This window comes from Pristiophorus japonicus, chromosome 13 (genome assembly GCF_044704955.1).
Source record: "Pristiophorus japonicus isolate sPriJap1 chromosome 13, sPriJap1.hap1, whole genome shotgun sequence".
Lineage (NCBI taxonomy): Eukaryota > Metazoa > Chordata > Chondrichthyes > Pristiophoridae > Pristiophorus > Pristiophorus japonicus.
Window position 1 is genome coordinate 156,791,676 of NC_091989.1, and position 16,624 is coordinate 156,808,299.

Sequence of the window (16,624 nt, forward strand, 5' to 3'; positions counted from 1 at the left end):
AAATAACATGAAATGAAAGTGCATTAACTTATTCATACATTGTATTTCTTCTGATTTATCCTGCAGGATTGTTAAATATTTAGCTGAAAGCAATTGGATAGACAGTTACACCAGAGCTATCTTTATAGAATTCACAGTCTACAATGCGAATGTTAATCTGTTCTGTGTAATCACACTGACACTGGAGACAAATGGTATAGGTAAGAGCTCACATATGATTGGTTGCTTTTCTTACAGTCAGAACCTGAATGATGGACTGAATGGTGTTTTCATATTTTTATGTTTTACATAAATTTGCAGCTTTGGCTATGGCAAACCAGACTATGAACAGGTCAAAAGGGATTTTGATTGATTTTATTCTATTTTTTTTAATATTGTGTTTACAACAAATTTACATGCTCTTTCAGGTCATGCTTCGATACAGAGTACATGTTGTAATGAAAATTATGTGGTGTTTCAGGTACATATATATTTATATAATTCTAGACATTAGAATGGGAATTGGATTTTCTGGGGCCTCACGTACGCAGCCATAAGTGCCCCGCAAGTTCCAGGTTTCTGTATGCAATGCACATGCGCGAAAACCCGGAACTTCTGATCTGTCTCCGACCGCAAATTCAGGCCCAATATATTTGAACATGTGCAAAATGCACAGTAGAATACTTGTCTTTTTCACTATCATATTTCCATTCATTTTAACAGAATGGATTGCAGCTGATCTTACAAAACTAAAGCACTCAGAATTGCATAGGATTAAACTTTACCATTATTGTGCTTTCTGAACAAACCTAATTAACCATACCTAAGTGAGATTTTATATATATATATTTAAGTTAATTTAATTTAATTCTACAGGAGCCTTTATTACTTCTACAGACCTGGAAAGCATACAACTGGCCCACAACAGAGACATTACTATTATGTTTTCTGCAGTAAAGATTGTGTATATGCTCTTCATTGTTTATCACATGGTGATGCAGGTAGGTGCAAAATCTTTATAGAACTAATCTACAACAAGACTGTGCCAGAAACAGATGACTTCAGCTTGCCAAAGCAGCCTATATTAATATGGATATCAAGGCTATATGTGAGTTGCATGTTGAAAGTACAAAGTCGTACTACATGGAGAAATGGCCAAATTTTAGTGTCTTAATACACCTTGCTATTGTATTTCAAGCTAAACTATCACAAAAAAAAATTATCAGAACAGCTCTTTAGAACATAAGAAATAGGAGCAGGAGAAGACCATTTGGTCCTTCGGGCCTGCTCGGCCATTCAATAAGATCATGGCTGATCTGATCTTGGAATCAGCTCCATTTCCCTGCCCACTCCCCATAACCTTTCACTCCCTTATCGCTCAAAAATCTGTCTATCTCCACCTTAAATATATTCAGTGACCCAGCCTTCACAGCTCTCTGGGGCAGAGAATTCCTCTGAGAGACAAATTCCTCCTGATCTCAATTTTAAATGGGCGACCCCTTATTCTGAAACTATGCCCCTAGTTCTAGATTCCCCCCGCGAGGGGAAACATCCTCTCTGCATCTACCTTGTCGAGCCCCCTCAGTACCTTATATGTTTCAATAAGATCACCTCTCATTCTTCTAAATTCTAATGAGTATAAGCCCAACCTACTCAACCTTTTCTCATAAGTCAACCCCTTCATCTCAGGAATCAACCTAGTAAACCTTCTCTGAACTGCCTCCAATGCAAGTATATCCTTCCTTAAATAAGGTGCCCAAAACTGTACGCAGTACTCTAGGTGTGGCCTCACCAATACCCTATTCTGTTGTAGCAGGAATTCTCTGCTTTTATACACCATCCCCTTTGCCATAAAGGCCAACGTTCCATTTGCCTTCCTGATTACTTGCTGTACCTGCATACTAACTTTTTGTGTTTCATGCACAAGGACCCCCAGGTCCCTCTGTACTGCAGTATTTTGTAATTTCTCTGCATTTAAATAAAAATTAGATTTTTTATTCTTCCTGACAAAGTGGATAACCTCACACTTTCCCACATTATACTCCATCTGCCAAATGTTTGCCCACTCACTTAGCCTGTCTATATCCCTTTGAAGATTTTTTGTGTCCTCCTCACAACTTGCTTTTCTACCCATCTTTGTATCATCAGCAAACTTGGCTACATTACACTCGGTCCCTTCATCCAAGTAATTAATATAAATTGTAAATAGTTGAGGCCCCAGCACCGATCCCTGTGGCACCCCACTAATTACCGTTTGCCAACTGGAAAATGACCCGTTTATCCCGACTCTCTGTTTTCTGTTAGCCAATCCGTTATCCATGCTAATATATTACACCCAACCCCGTGAGCTTTTATCTTGTACAGTAACCTTTTTTGTGGCACCTTATCGAATGCCTTCCACTGATTTCCCCCTTATCCACCCTGCTCGTTACATCCTCAAAGAACTCCAGCAATCAAACATGATTTCCCTTTCATAAAACCATGCTGACTCTGCTTTACTGTATTATGCTTTTCCAAATGTCCTGCTACTGCTTCCTTAATAATGGACTCCAGCATTTTCCGAACGACAGAGTTTAGGCTAACTGGTCTATAGTTTCCTGCTTTCTGTCTGCCTCCTTTTTTAAATAGGGGCATTACATTTGCGGTTTTCCAATTCCCTTGGACCTCTGCAAAATCAAGAGAATTTTGGTAGATTACAACCAATGCATTCCCTATCTCTGCAGCCACTTCTTTTAAGTCCCTTAGATGAAGGCCATCAGGTCTAGGGGACTTGTCGACCTTTAGTCCCATTATTTTACCGAGTACTTTGTCTTTAGTGATAGTGAATGTTTTAAGTTCCTTCCTCCCTATAGCCCCTTGATTATCCATTATTGGAATGTTTTTAGTGTTTTAACAAATGCATGTTTTATCCAAATTTCCTTTCACCTTAGAGTAGCATTAATAATGGACATAAAGTTATGTACTTTATGTCCAAACCTGAGGACTGGGAGAATTTTGTAATACAGCAGAGGACAAAGGGTTTAATTAGGAGGGGGAATATAGAGTATGAGAGGAAGCTTGCTGGGAACATAAAAACTGACTGCAATAGCTTCTATAGATATGTGAAGAAAAAAAGATTAGTGAAAACCAACGTAGGTCCCTTGCAGTCAGAGTCAGGTGAATTTATAATGGGGAACAAAGAAATGGCGGACCAGTTAAGCAAATACTTTGGTTCTTGTTTTCACGAAGGAAGACACAAATAATCTTCCGGAAATGCTAGGGGACCGAGGGTCTAGTGAGAAGGAGGAACAGAAGGATATCCTTATAAAGCAGGAAATTGTGTTAGGGAAATTGATGGGATTGAAGGCCGATAAATTCCCGGTGCCTGATAGTCTGCATCCCAGAGTACTTAGGGAAGTAGCCATAGAAATAGTGGATGCAATGGTGATCATTTTCCAACAGTCTATTGAGTCTGGATCAGTTCCTATGGACTGGAGGGTAGCTAATGTAACACCACTGTTTAAAAAAGGAGGGAGAGAGAAAACGGGTAATTATAGACCGGTTAGCCTGACATCAGTAGTGGGGAAGATGTTGGAATCAATTATTAAAGATGAAATAGCAGCGCATTTGAAAAGCAATGACAGGGTCTATCCAAGTCAGCATGGATTTATGAAAGGGAAATCATGCTTGACAAATCTTCTGGAATTTTTTGAGGATGTAACTAGTAGAGTGGACAAGGGAGAACAAGTGGATGTGGTGTATTTGGACTTTCAAAAGGCTTTTGACAAGGTCCCACACAAGAGATTGGTATGCAAAATCAAAGCACATGGTATTGGGGATAATGTATTGACATGGATAGAGAACTGGTTGGTAGACAGGAAGCGGAGAGTCAGGATAAACGGGTCCTTTTCAGAATGGCAGGCAGTGACTAGTGGAGTGCCGCAGGGCTCAGTGCTAGGACCTCAGCTCTTTACAATATACATTAATGATTTAGATGAAGGAATTGAATGTAATATCTCCAAGTTTGTGGATGACACTAAACTGGGTGGCGGTGTGAGCTGTGAGGAAGATGCTAAAAGGTTGCAGGGTGACTTGGACAGGTTAGGTGAGTGGGCAAACATGTGGCAGATGCAGTATAATGTGGATAAAACACGAAGGCAGAATATTATCTGAATGGTGGCCGATTAGGAAAAGGGGAGGTGCAACGAGACCTGGGTGTCATGGTTCATCAGTCATTGAAAGTTGGCATGCAGGTGCAGCAGGCGGTGAAGAAGGCAAATAGTATGTTGGCCTTCATAGCTAGGAGATTTGTGTATAGGAGCAGGGAGATCTTACTGCAGTTGTACAGGGCCTTGGTGAGGCCTCACCTGGAATATTGTGTTCAGTTTTGGTCTCCTAATCTGAGGAAGGACGTTCTTGCTATTGAGGGAGTATAGCAAAGGTTCACCAGACTGATTCCCGGGATGGCAGGACTGACATATGAGGAGAGACTGGATCAACTGGGCCTGTAGTCACTGGAGTTTAGAAGGATGAGAGGGGATCTTATAGAAACCTATAAGATTCTGACGGGACTGGACAGGTTAGATGCTGGAAGAATGTTCCCGATGTTGGGGAAGTCCAGAACCAGGGGACACAGTCTTAGGATAAGGGGTAAGCCATTTAGGGCTGAGATGAGGAGAAACTTCTTCACTCAGAGAGTTGTTAACCTGTGGAATTCCTTACCGCAGAGAGTTGTTGATGCCAGTTCATTGGATATATTCAAGAGGGAGTTAGATATGGTCCTTACGGCTAAAGGGATCAAGGGGTATGGAGAGAAAGCAGGAAAGGAGTACTGAGGGAATAATTAGCCATGATCTTATTGAATGGTGGTGCAGGCACAAAGGGCCGAATGGCCTACTCCTGCACCTATTTTCTATGTTTCTATGTACTTCTTTCTATCATCTCGTTCACTTGTTTATTCATGTCTACTTTATAGTTTAATTTAAATTAATAACCAGAGGAAAATATGGCCCCAGATGTTTTCACTAGTTTAATCTAAAATGAAACGTACAAAATACCTGTATTTTGTTATTGCATATTTTTCAATTGATCAAAAGTATTAATTGCAGCTCCTTTTCTAGGGAAAGCTCCTTAAAGAGCAGAATTGGAAGTATTTCCAGGATAAACGTAACCTGATCGAAATGTCCATCATCCTGTGCAGTTGGAGTGCATTTGCGCTGTTTCTGAAACGACTATCACTCGAAAATGGAACTCTAGATTATTATCTCAAAAATCCTCAAAGGTACTTCTACAATTCGATAAATACCAATTCCTCGGATATTTTTGCCACCTCAACATTTTGTGATGGGAGCCATAGGTTTTGTTTCTTAACTTTATCTCAATTAGTGATTTTATTTTTACATGTGATTCCTTGTAAACCTCACCGAGTTCATATTTGACACATTTCTGATAGGATCTGAAATTCCATGCAGGAGGGCTGGTCACTGTGACATCACATTTGGAGACTGGACTGGAGACTTATGTCCATGTTGATTATTGATATTTGCCTATGTGAATTAGTCACACAATAATTCCACAATCTGAACATTGGGTGGCTTTTGTGCCCAGTCTATGAATGTAGACAGATTTTAACACTGCCCGGCAGGCATAAACCTGACAGGCATTTAAAATGAACCGTGGGACTTGTGCTCCAAGGTCCCACTCTCTTCCCACAGTTTCTGATTTTAGCCTGGTCTCCTAAGCAGAAGAAATTCACCCTCCACAAACCTTCTCTAAATATGCAAATTGGACTCCGATGACTTCATCAAGACCCAACTGCTATTTTAACCAGAAGCCTGCGTGGAGAAACCGGTGTGGCTGCCCAGCCAAACCTAGGCGGGAAGAGGAGTCAGGGCAGAAGAGACCCAAATGGTAAGTCGTTTTGCTTTCCTCGGGGGCCAGGAGGAGCAAGAGTGTTTAGGCCTCCTCTGCCCTGGGTTCCCCTCTCTCCCAGATTGCAAGGTCCTCCTGAACCTCCTCATCGCGATCTAGCTGAGTGCTGGGGACTGTTCTTTTGGTCCCTGGCAGTCTTCTGCCATCGGATTGGAGAGATTATGTTCGAAAACTTCCATGTCAGTCATCTATATTATTATCTCTGCAGATTTGTTAGTTTCCAGGAATTGGCTATCATAAATCCTGCTCTTAATTACATCATCGCTGTATTGGTGGCACTGACCACAGTGAAGCTTTGGTGTTTGCTGAATCTGAACCCAAAGCTGCATCTGTTAACATCAGCAATGCAGAGAGCCTGGGAGGAGCTCAAAGGTTTATTTGTTATCATGGCACTACTGCTTGTGGCCTACTCCAGTGTGGTAAGGAGAAACAACATTTCTGCTGCATGCTGTTTAGCTTAGAACATAGTGATTATGAATTGAAAGTCTTACTTTAGTTGTTGACCAAAACTATAATTTCACATGCTCTTTATTTTTTGTAATTGTACACAAATGATTATATTTTGTTCTGGACTTATTGAAGAACAGCTAAATCTATCATCTATAATCTGTAAATGATAAATTATGGCCAATTTTTGCACCAGACTTTGTCATGCTTCCAGTATTAGAAATGCGCCTGAGTGCGATAGACAGAGCTGAAATGTTTGCAAATGGCTTCAGCTAATAGTGCTAAGTAGACAATCCCACTTGGATCTCTCCTGAAGTCCCCACTATCAAAGAGGCCAGTATCCAGCCAATATGGTTCATTCCACTTGACATTAAGAAATAGCTGAGGGTTCTGGGCACAGCAAAGGCTATGGGCCTTAGAAATAACTGGGCTGTAGTGCTGAAGACCTGTGCACTAGAATTAACCACTCTGCTACCCCCAAGCTGTTCCAGTGCAACTGTGACACTGTGATAGTGTGGAAAATTGCCCAGGCATGTCCAATCCAATAAAAGCAGGATAAATCAAACCGCCTTCCGATCATCAGCATAGTGATGGAAGGAGTCATCAATAACCCATTCATCGATGCTCTGTTTGAGTTCCACCAAAACCATTCAATTGCAGATTTCATCACAACCTTGATCCAGAAATGGACGCAAGAACTGCCCTCAACAGCAAAACAGCATTTCACCAAGTTTGGCACCAAGCAGCTCCAGTAACTCCGATGTCAATGGGGTCAAGGGGGGAACACTCTTCAATGGCTGGAGTCAATGCCTGATACAAATAAAAATGGTCATGGTTGTTAGAGGCCATTCATCACAATCCCAGGACATCAATACAGGAGTTCTTCAAGGAAATGTCCTTGACTCAAGCATCTTCAACTGCTTGATCAATGACTTTCCATCCATCATGAGATCAGGAGTGGGCTGTTCACTGTTGATTCTACAATATTCAACTCCATTAACAACTCCTTTGATAATGAAGCAGCCCATTCCAGCCTATAACAGAACCTGAACAACAGCCAGGCTTGGGCTGACATATGGCAGGTACTATGTATGTCACATTAGCACCAAGTAATCTCCAACCAGTAAAGGCCCAACAACCTCCCCTGACATGTCATCATTGTGGAGACTGCCTGCCATAAACATCTTGGGGTTCACCATTGACCAGAAGCTTAACTGGACCAGCTATACCAACAATATGGCTTCACAAGCAGGGCAGAGGCTGGGTACTCTGAGACATGTGTATTCACCTCCTGATCCCTCAAAAAATCTCCACCATCTACAAGACTCAAGTCAGTAGTGTGATGAAACACTCACCACTCCGCTAGATGACTGCAGCTGCAGCAATATTCAGGAAACTTGATACCATCCAGGACATAGTAATTTTCTTGATTGATGCCCCTGGCACTCAACTCTTGTGTTTTTAACCTGTATTGTTGTGTAAGCTTATCTTATCCCATTCCTTGAAATGATTCCATGTTTCCACCAGTCCTGCATTGACCTTGGCCACCACCACATGAAAAGAATGGGGCACCGCTGCCTTCTGAAAATGGTCTCTTGGAATGCCTCCTCACACTAATCTCATACAGCACCACACTCATTTTACCAGCCATGGAACAGGAGATTGGGTGCTGCACCAGCCATCCCATCATTTGCTCATAGATTAAATTTCATGCCTCCCAATTGGGTTTTGTTTCACGTTGTTTTTGCCTGGCACTTCGCTGCCCCCATCCCACCTCCACAGTTTTGGCAAAGGCTGAGAAATAGTTCAAATCCATCTTGAGCCAAAATACAGATTTTGCCCTTGTATATCTTTAAGAGACCACATGCCTTTAACTTTGAGCAACTAGCCAAATTTTTCACATCCTCCATTAGGTTAACTCCTGGCATAAGGCCAAATCTGTACTGGGAGGTCATGCTAATTATTCAAATGACTCCATAAAATTGTAGTCATCAATTGCAAGCCTGGATCAACTTTGCGAGAATTGCAAAATTAACCTAAAGTGCTACCAAAAGCAGTTCATTCTTTGAAGGCTCAGTAGAATGTTGCACAATTGTATGAACACTTGCATGCAGTATAGCTACAACACTGGCATTTACCCCACAATGTGGAAAACTGCCGAGGTATGTCCTATCCACAAAAACTAGGTCAAATCTAATCCAGTCAATTATCGCCCCACCAGCCTACTCTCAATCATCAGCAAAGTGATAGAAGGTGTGGTCGACAGTGCTATCAAATGGCACTTACTCACCAATAACCTACTCACCGATGCTCAGTTTGAATTCTGCCAGAACCACTTGGCTCTAAACTTCATTACAGCCTTGGTCCAAACATGGACCAAAGAGCTGAATTCCAGAGGTGAGGTGAGAGTCACTGCCCTTGACATCAAGGCAGAATGTAACTGAATGTGGCATCAAGGAGCCTTAATAAAATTGAAGTCAATGGGAATCAGGGGAAAAATCTCCACTGGCTGTAGTCATACTTAGCACAAAGGAAGATGGTTGTGATTGTTGGAGGTCAATCATCCCAGCCCCAGGACATCACTGCATGAGTTCCTCAGGGCAATGTCCTAGGCCCAACCATCTTCAGCTGCTTCATCAATGACCTTCCCTCCATAATAAGGTCAGAAATGGGGATGTTCACTGAAGATTGCACAGTGTTTAGTGCCATTCACAACTCCTCAGAAAATGGAACAGTCCCTGCCCGCATACAGCAAGACCTGCACAACATTCAGGCTTAGGCTGATAAGTGGCAAGTAACATTCGCGCCACACAAGTGCTAGGCAATGACCATCTCCAACAAGTGAGAGTCTAACCACCTACCCTTGATAATCAACGGCATTACCATTGCCGAATCCCCCACCATCCTGGGGGTCACCATTGACCAGAAACATAACTGGACCAGCCACATAAATACTGTGGCTACAAGAGCAGGTCAGAGGCTGGGTATTCTGCGGCGAGTGTCTCACCTCCTGACTCCCCAAAGCCTTTCCACCATCTACAAGGCACAAGTCAGGAGTGTAATGGATTATTCTCCACTTGCCTGGATGCGTGCAGCTCCAGCAACACTCAAGAAGCTCGACACCATCCAGGACAAAGCAGCCTGCTTGATTGGCACCCCATCCACCACCTTCAACATTCACTCCCTCCACTGCCAGCGCACCGTGGCTGCAGTGTGTACCATCTACAAGATGTACTGCGGCAACTCGCCAAGGCTCCTTCAGCAGCACCTCCCAAACCCGCGACCTCTACCACCTAGAAGGACAAGGGCAGCAGGTGCATGGGAGCACCATCAACTGCAAGTTCCCCTTCAAGTTGCACATCATCCTGACTTGGAAATATATCGCTGTTCCTTCATCGTCGCTGGGTTAAAATCCTGGAACTCCCTCCCTAACAGTACTGTGGGAGTACATTCACCACAAGGACTGCAGCGATTCAAGAAGGCGGCTCACCACCACCTTCTCGAGGGCAACTAGGGATGGGCAATAAATGCTGACATTGCCAGCAACACCCGAATGTAATTTAAAAAAAAAAACACTTACTGGTATTTAGAAAGGATTTTACTGATAAAAGCAGCCAGTACAACTTAAGATAAAATAAAGACTGTAAATGTTAGAAATATACACAGAAAATGCTGAAAGGTTTATCATACCTGAAAAGGAAAATGGGATGTCCTAGTCTAGGCCAGTGATCAAGATCAGCTTCAATGCAAATTGAGAAATCATAGTGGTGGATGGGGCATCTTGCAGTGGCTCAGACTCAAAGAATGTAGGTCAATATTTCAGATGGAGACCCTCTATTCAGCTAAATGGAGGAACTTCAAATTAAACCATACATCTTAAATTTTAGCTGGCTGCTAACCCTCGCTGATCATGGTCTTGACCCAAAATATGTAGGTGTATAGCATACATGATTTCACAGAAAAGCAAACTTTACCAAAACTGTAATTAATATGAGTTGTTCAAGTAAGCAGCAGAGGAAGTTACTACCAAGATATGGAGACATTACTTAAATGATTTGTGATTTCTGTATGCTGCAGTCCTATGTGATGCTGGGACCGAACTTATCCTCCTACAGTACGTTCTTCAAGTCCGCTGTAACAATGCTCAGTCTTCAGCTGGGGCACTTCAATTATAAAGAGGTAAGAGAACATTTTATATGTTGCAAAGTATTTCTCAGCACAAGTTCAATTTAACAACCCGCGTCTGAAAGGAGAGAAGGTGCCTGTGCTCATTTTTGGCGGCTGCCAGGGCCGCCTAAAAAAGGTTCACACCAATTTATCAGTGCAGACTGTTCATGCCTGTGCAGATTGCCCTGCTGTGTTGGTTATTGTGCCTGTTTTAGGCCCTTAAAATGGGCACAACGATGTTAACGTTTGACCACTAGGTTTAGATGTACACAGAAATATACATTGGAGTACAAATCTTTGTATTCCAGTATATCAGCAATATAGGAGTATCGGGCATTGGACTTGGGTATACAGGACATCATTTCAAAGTTTGCTGATGATACGAAACACAGAAATGTAGTAAAGAGGATAGTAGCAGACTACAGGAGGACATAGACATAGAAACATAGAAAATAGGAGCAGTAGTAGGCCATTCGGCCCTTCGAGTCTGCACCGCTATTCAATATGATCATGGCTGATCCTCTATCTCAACACCATATTCCCATTTTCTCCCCATACCCCTTGATGCCTTTTGTGTCTAGTAATCTATCTATTTCCTTCTTAAATATATTCAGTGACTTGGCCTCCACAGCCTTCTGTGGTAGAGAATTCCACAGGTTCACCACCATTGCAGTGATAACATTTCTCCTAATTTCGGTCCTAAATTTCCTACCCCGTATCCTGAGACAGACCGGTAAAATGGGTAGACACGTGACGGTAAAATGGGCAGACACGTGACGGTAAAATGGGCAGACACGTGGCGGTAAAATGGGTAGACACGTGACGGTAAAATGGGTAGACACGTGACGGTAAAATGGGTAGACACGTGGCGGTAAAATGGGCAGACACGTGGCGGTAAAATGGGTAGACACGTGGCGGTAAAATGGGCAGACACGTGGCGGAGAAGTGTGAAGTGATACATTTTGGTAGGATGAAAGAGGAGACACTGTGAACTAAATGGTACAATTTTAAAACGAGTGCATGAACAAAGAGACCTGGGGGTGTATGTACTCAGATCTGAAAGTGGCATGACAAGTTGAGAAGCCTGTTAAAAAAGATTATGGGATCTTTGACTTTATTGATACAGGCATAGAGTACAAAAGCAAAGAAGTTATGCTAAATCTTTATAAAACACTGGTTAGGCCTCAACTGGAGTAGTGAGTCCAATTCTGGGCACCACACTTTAGGAAAGATGTCAAGGCCTTGGAGAGGGTATAGAGGAGATTTACTAGAATGGTACCAGGGATGAGGGAATTCAGTTACGTGGAGAGAGTGGAGAAGCTGGGGTTGTTCTCCTTAGAGCAGAGAAGGTTAAGGGGAGATTTGATAGAGCTGTTCAAAGTCATGAATGGTTTTGATAGAGTAAAGAAGAAGAAGAAACTGTTTCCAGTGACGAAGAGTGGGTAACCAGAGGACACATTTTAAGGTGATTGGTAAATAAACCATAAGCAACATGAGGAAACATTTTCTTTACACGGAGAGTTGTTGTGATTTGCCTGAAAAGGTGGTGAAGCAGATTTAATAATAACTTTCAAAAGAGAATTGGATAAATAATTGAAGGGAAAACATTTACAGGGCACTGGAGGTAAACACAGGGGAGTGGGGTTAATTGGATAGCTCTACAAAGGAGCTGGCACAGGCATGGTGGGCTACATGGCCTCCTTCTCTGCTGTATCATTCTATGATTCTAGGAATCGTATCTTCCACTTAAGAATGAAGAATCAAAACATGTGTAACAAGAGTGTCCCTATGGAATGAAACAGCTCTGATATCCAGACACGCCCAGCAAGTAAGATTGCTTGACAGCAGCTGCACCCATCCCAGATAGCTCAGTTCAGAGCTCTTACTTTTCAAAGAATCTGAGTATGATAGATTACAGTCCCCACCCTCTTATAGTGGGCGAGTTTGTGTTAATGCTATTTTCCTGCTATAAGAGGGTGGACACTAAAACTACTTTGCGACGTATACAAAAAGTGAAACCGTAGATTTTCACCAGTTCTGAATTATTGTGATTCTTTGTTTTGCTCCAGAGTCCCCTGCAGACTTGATTTGCCGCTACGATATATCGGAGTAAATCAATAAATGTTGCGCATCTTTGTTATAGAGCTAATCAATTCAAAAGCATTAACGTGGGCTGGTGGCAACTTATGAACATTAGATGGCAGTGCTTCCCCCTCGCTGGCGTGTTTCATGACGGACGCCTTTGTAATTGACTACTATGGTAATGGCAAATGGTTAATGGTATACGTGGCCGATATAATTCCAAAACCGATTAGTGGCTGCTTATCTCTAGTTGGTTTTTCTTCATTATAACTTCATGCATCTTTGAGTTGTCATCTTTTTGTTTTAAGATATTTTTCATCCTTTGTAATATCAGAAACAACAGAATAGGGTTTTTATTTTATTTTGGACTATTCTTAATCCAGGAGTGGATGCTGATAAGCAGTCATCAAGGAATCAAAATCTCAGCTTTTTTCTTCCATTTTCAGGTGTCGTTTTCAGGCAAGGAAGCATCTCCCACATAACCTTTAACCACCTGTTCGTTACACTGGTTATAAACTACTAGATCATGTTGACAGATGTAATACAGAATTCAAAGTCTCCTGCTTATTTCCTAACGGTCTTTTCATGCTTTTTTTTTTGCACCCAGGTGCTAGAACTTTATCCCACTGCAGGTGCAATCATTATTTCTACCTCCACCATCATTATGACGTTCGTGATCTTAAACCTCTTCCTTTCAGTAATTATGATGACCTTCACAGAGGAGCAACATTCTCCAATAGTATGTACACTTTTCTTGAGAGAAAGTAAACTTTTTGCAACCAGTTGACTAAATATATCAGCAAGTTAGTAGTTTTGAACCATCTTTTCGATGCTCCCCATGGTGGCTCAGCTGGTTAAGGTAATGAAGATGGGGAGCAGAGCAGTGGGATTAGTTTTGCGAAGCCTTCCTTGATTCTGCGGGACCGACTATGATGATGGCTCCAGCAAAAAGCTGAGACAGATACAATGGGCAGAATAGACTTCGACTGTGCCATAAATGTTGATGGTTCAATGAAAGTTGTTGAGGCAGCAGTTCAACAATACAGACAGGGGAGGTTCTGGCTTCACTCCATAGTCTGTGCTGAGTTAACAGATTTCAGGTGGTGGCAGGGGGACAACAAATCACCTCAAAGCCTCTGAAAACCCACAGGGCATTGTTCATGGCATAAGTGCCAGGATGCACCAGCCAATGACCTCCGGTGCTGACCCCTCCAGGTCGGTGTCATCATTTAAATAAACAAGGTGAGTATCCAGCCACTGGGGCAGATTTTGGACACCCATGAGAGGACAAAATACAATGCAGGGTGAGGATTGCCAGGGACCCTTCATAAAGGGGCTGATAAATTATGAAAACATTCTTAATTGGGTAGGCCACAAGCCAGGCCTGGACCCTCAGGGTATCCACTTGCACTACGCAGCGGGCCAGTATACATGGTCCCAATCAGTATACTGGCTCCCTGCTTTATCTCCAGGTTGGGGATAGGGAAACTCCCGATTTGAGAGTCCCAACCTCCACCCTCGCCTACGTCGGTGTCCTTGTGTGGGGCAGATGGAGGCTCTGGCCCAAACACAGCTGACAAGGAATCCTGGAACTGACACAACCTGGGTCCTGGCTTAATTTGTGGCACTTCCTGCCAGACTAACGGTGGCTGTGCTCTTAAACAACCACAGATTTCCAGCCCCTACATGTTTCTTGACAACAAGGCCAGGGTAGCGATGAAGATGTGTTGTTTACTTCATGTAGCTGCTTGTAAACATCAGTAATGTCGTGGTGCATCTAAAGGAAAATGTGACAAGTGGTTTATCCCCAGCCAACCAAAATACAAGATCTAGTTTGAATATTGAGGAAGGCAAAATTCTGGTCATAGCATAGAAAAAGCTGGCATACATCTTAAAGTCCCTAGTTCTGTCAATATAATAGAAAGGGCCACTAGTATTTACCATTAAAGGTTGCTCAATTTATAATTATCAGAAAAAATAATTATTCACAATTAAAAGGTCAGATATATTATATATACATTAGTATTTCATATGGTTGCATTTTTAAAGATCTAATTGCCATTATTCTAAAAATATATTTTTTTGCTGCCCAGCCATCTGAAGATCAGGAAGTAATAGACGTGCTGTTGAAGAAACTGTATGGCCTCTTTGGAATTCAAGGCGGTGTGAAATCCTCTCAGCAGAAAAAGCAGACTGAAAATTCCTAGAACAAGAAATGGGTGTTTGGACTATCAAGCTCACTCTTTTTGCAAACCTGTGCGCAATCGAACTGGTCATAGCTCTACCCGACACGTTTAATCCCGAGAGAAATTTCTACAAAAATATTCCCTGTTTCCCAAAGGGGACAAGCAAAAACTGCAGAATACTCGTCCAACCTCACATCTCTCTCACTGAACCCTGCCTGCTGGCCTTCAAAGACAACATCCCCCACCAAGAGCAAAGAGCTGTTAGCTCTTATTGTGTATTTAATCATCTCAGCCTATACACATCCCTGGCATAATCGCAGCAGAATGTGCTGATGGTCTATTTGTCCACGTGTAACTCTGCTCTAGATATAACCACCCCTTTAAAAAATAGATCAACGAACATTAGTAAAACTAAGAAAAAATTTTATTCTTTCGTTAAGCTTATTAATGAGAAACTTTTGCATTATAGTGGAATTGCATGGCCAAATTGAAAAGTGAGTCATTTATGTATTTTTATGTTGGTGTTTGTTTAGTTTGGAGTCCAGGAATGTCTGTGCACTGGGGTGGACTGCCTCTATGAAAGGGTGTGGGATTCTTCAAGATTCTCATGAAATAAGAGGGGGTACCAATAATACAGATCTAATACAGAACCATTCACGGAACACTCAGGAAATCTCCATGTTTCCCAGATCGCCAAACCAGCTTCAGCTCCCTGCATTTCCATTGCCAAATCAGGCCCTCAGTCTAGTGACAGGATCATGGAGTCTGGTTTTCACTGGTCTTTGCTCCTTATTTAGTTTCCAGGCAGTAGAATCAGTGTAAAATGGCGGTTTACTCCAAGTCAGACCTGGCATCAGTAAGTTTACTGAGTGGGAAGATTTTGAACTGTCACCAGTAGATAGTTCAGAGATGTTTTGTCTTGTGTCGGGCTACCTGATGGCACATAACTGCTATTGAGGTGAGTAGCAAGCAGCTGCTTCTGTGCTATTCCATACATACTACGACTGGAGGCAGTGCTCATTGATCTGTGTGAATCCCTCAGGGCTTGGGATTCCTCCCCACCCCGCCCCACCCCATCCCCCACAAGGCTGCCTATATATGGAAACCAACCATGACCACAGTAAGAGGTTTGGATCCCAAAGCCTCCTATTGTAAAGCAGGCCCACTAGGAGTTACATGTCCAAATAACTAAGATGAGGCACTTGACATTAGAACTTTGCCCTGATCAATCCCATAATTTTTACTCCTTCATCACAAGTGCTTCTGTATCTTAACTTGTGCTTCATTTTCATCATCACTACACTCTTATCACAGTGGGTGTATATCTGTGCAAATGTCAGCATCAAAGGGGCATGGCAATGTATTGTGCTGCTTGTTAATTGCTTGTGAAGCATTAAAATTGTGATCGACAGCAAGTGCTTTGTATTCAGAAAATTCATATTTCAACACTGTCTATGATGAAAAATGAACACCTTTATGTTGCGGTCTTTATCTTTATCCTAAGGTATTGGCAGGCTTTACTTCCAGTTGTCCAATGTAAATGCATTAAAGCATTTTAAACATCAATGTTAATAAATGTAGTTCAAACAAAACTTGTGGAGCTACAGGCAGTGGTTACATCTCATATTTTTTTGCCCTGGGTTGGGATAAATGCTGTTCTGGCCTCCGTTTTATTAGAATCTAAATGGATGGAATTTGCTCAGTTTGGGGAAGATTTAATCAAACTAACTCAAAGATATGAAGCATGACATTTACTTACATTCTGGGACTACAGAGGTGGAGAAGAGTGAACAGATTTTGCGATCAATCCGGGTCTGAAACTTAATCATTATGCTATTTTAATAGAATTTTAT

The 16,624-nt window shown here is 42.1% G+C and overlaps 1 protein-coding gene across 1 annotated transcript in view; it reads left to right on the plus strand.

Moving 5' to 3' along the window:
* LOC139278207 (polycystin-1-like protein 2) overlaps positions 1-16,220 on the plus strand; it is a 159,534-nt gene extending 143,314 nt beyond the window's left edge. Inside the window, exons 28-34 of the mRNA XM_070896855.1 lie at positions 67-200; positions 856-980; positions 5,079-5,239; positions 6,098-6,308; positions 10,414-10,515; positions 13,193-13,324; positions 14,679-16,220. Of these exons, the coding sequence (XP_070752956.1) occupies positions 67-200; positions 856-980; positions 5,079-5,239; positions 6,098-6,308; positions 10,414-10,515; positions 13,193-13,324; positions 14,679-14,792 (979 nt within the window). The 3' untranslated portion in view covers positions 14,793-16,220. The remainder of the gene's footprint in view (positions 1-66; positions 201-855; positions 981-5,078; positions 5,240-6,097; positions 6,309-10,413; positions 10,516-13,192; positions 13,325-14,678) is intronic.
* The last annotated feature ends 404 nt before the right edge of the window (positions 16,221-16,624 follow it).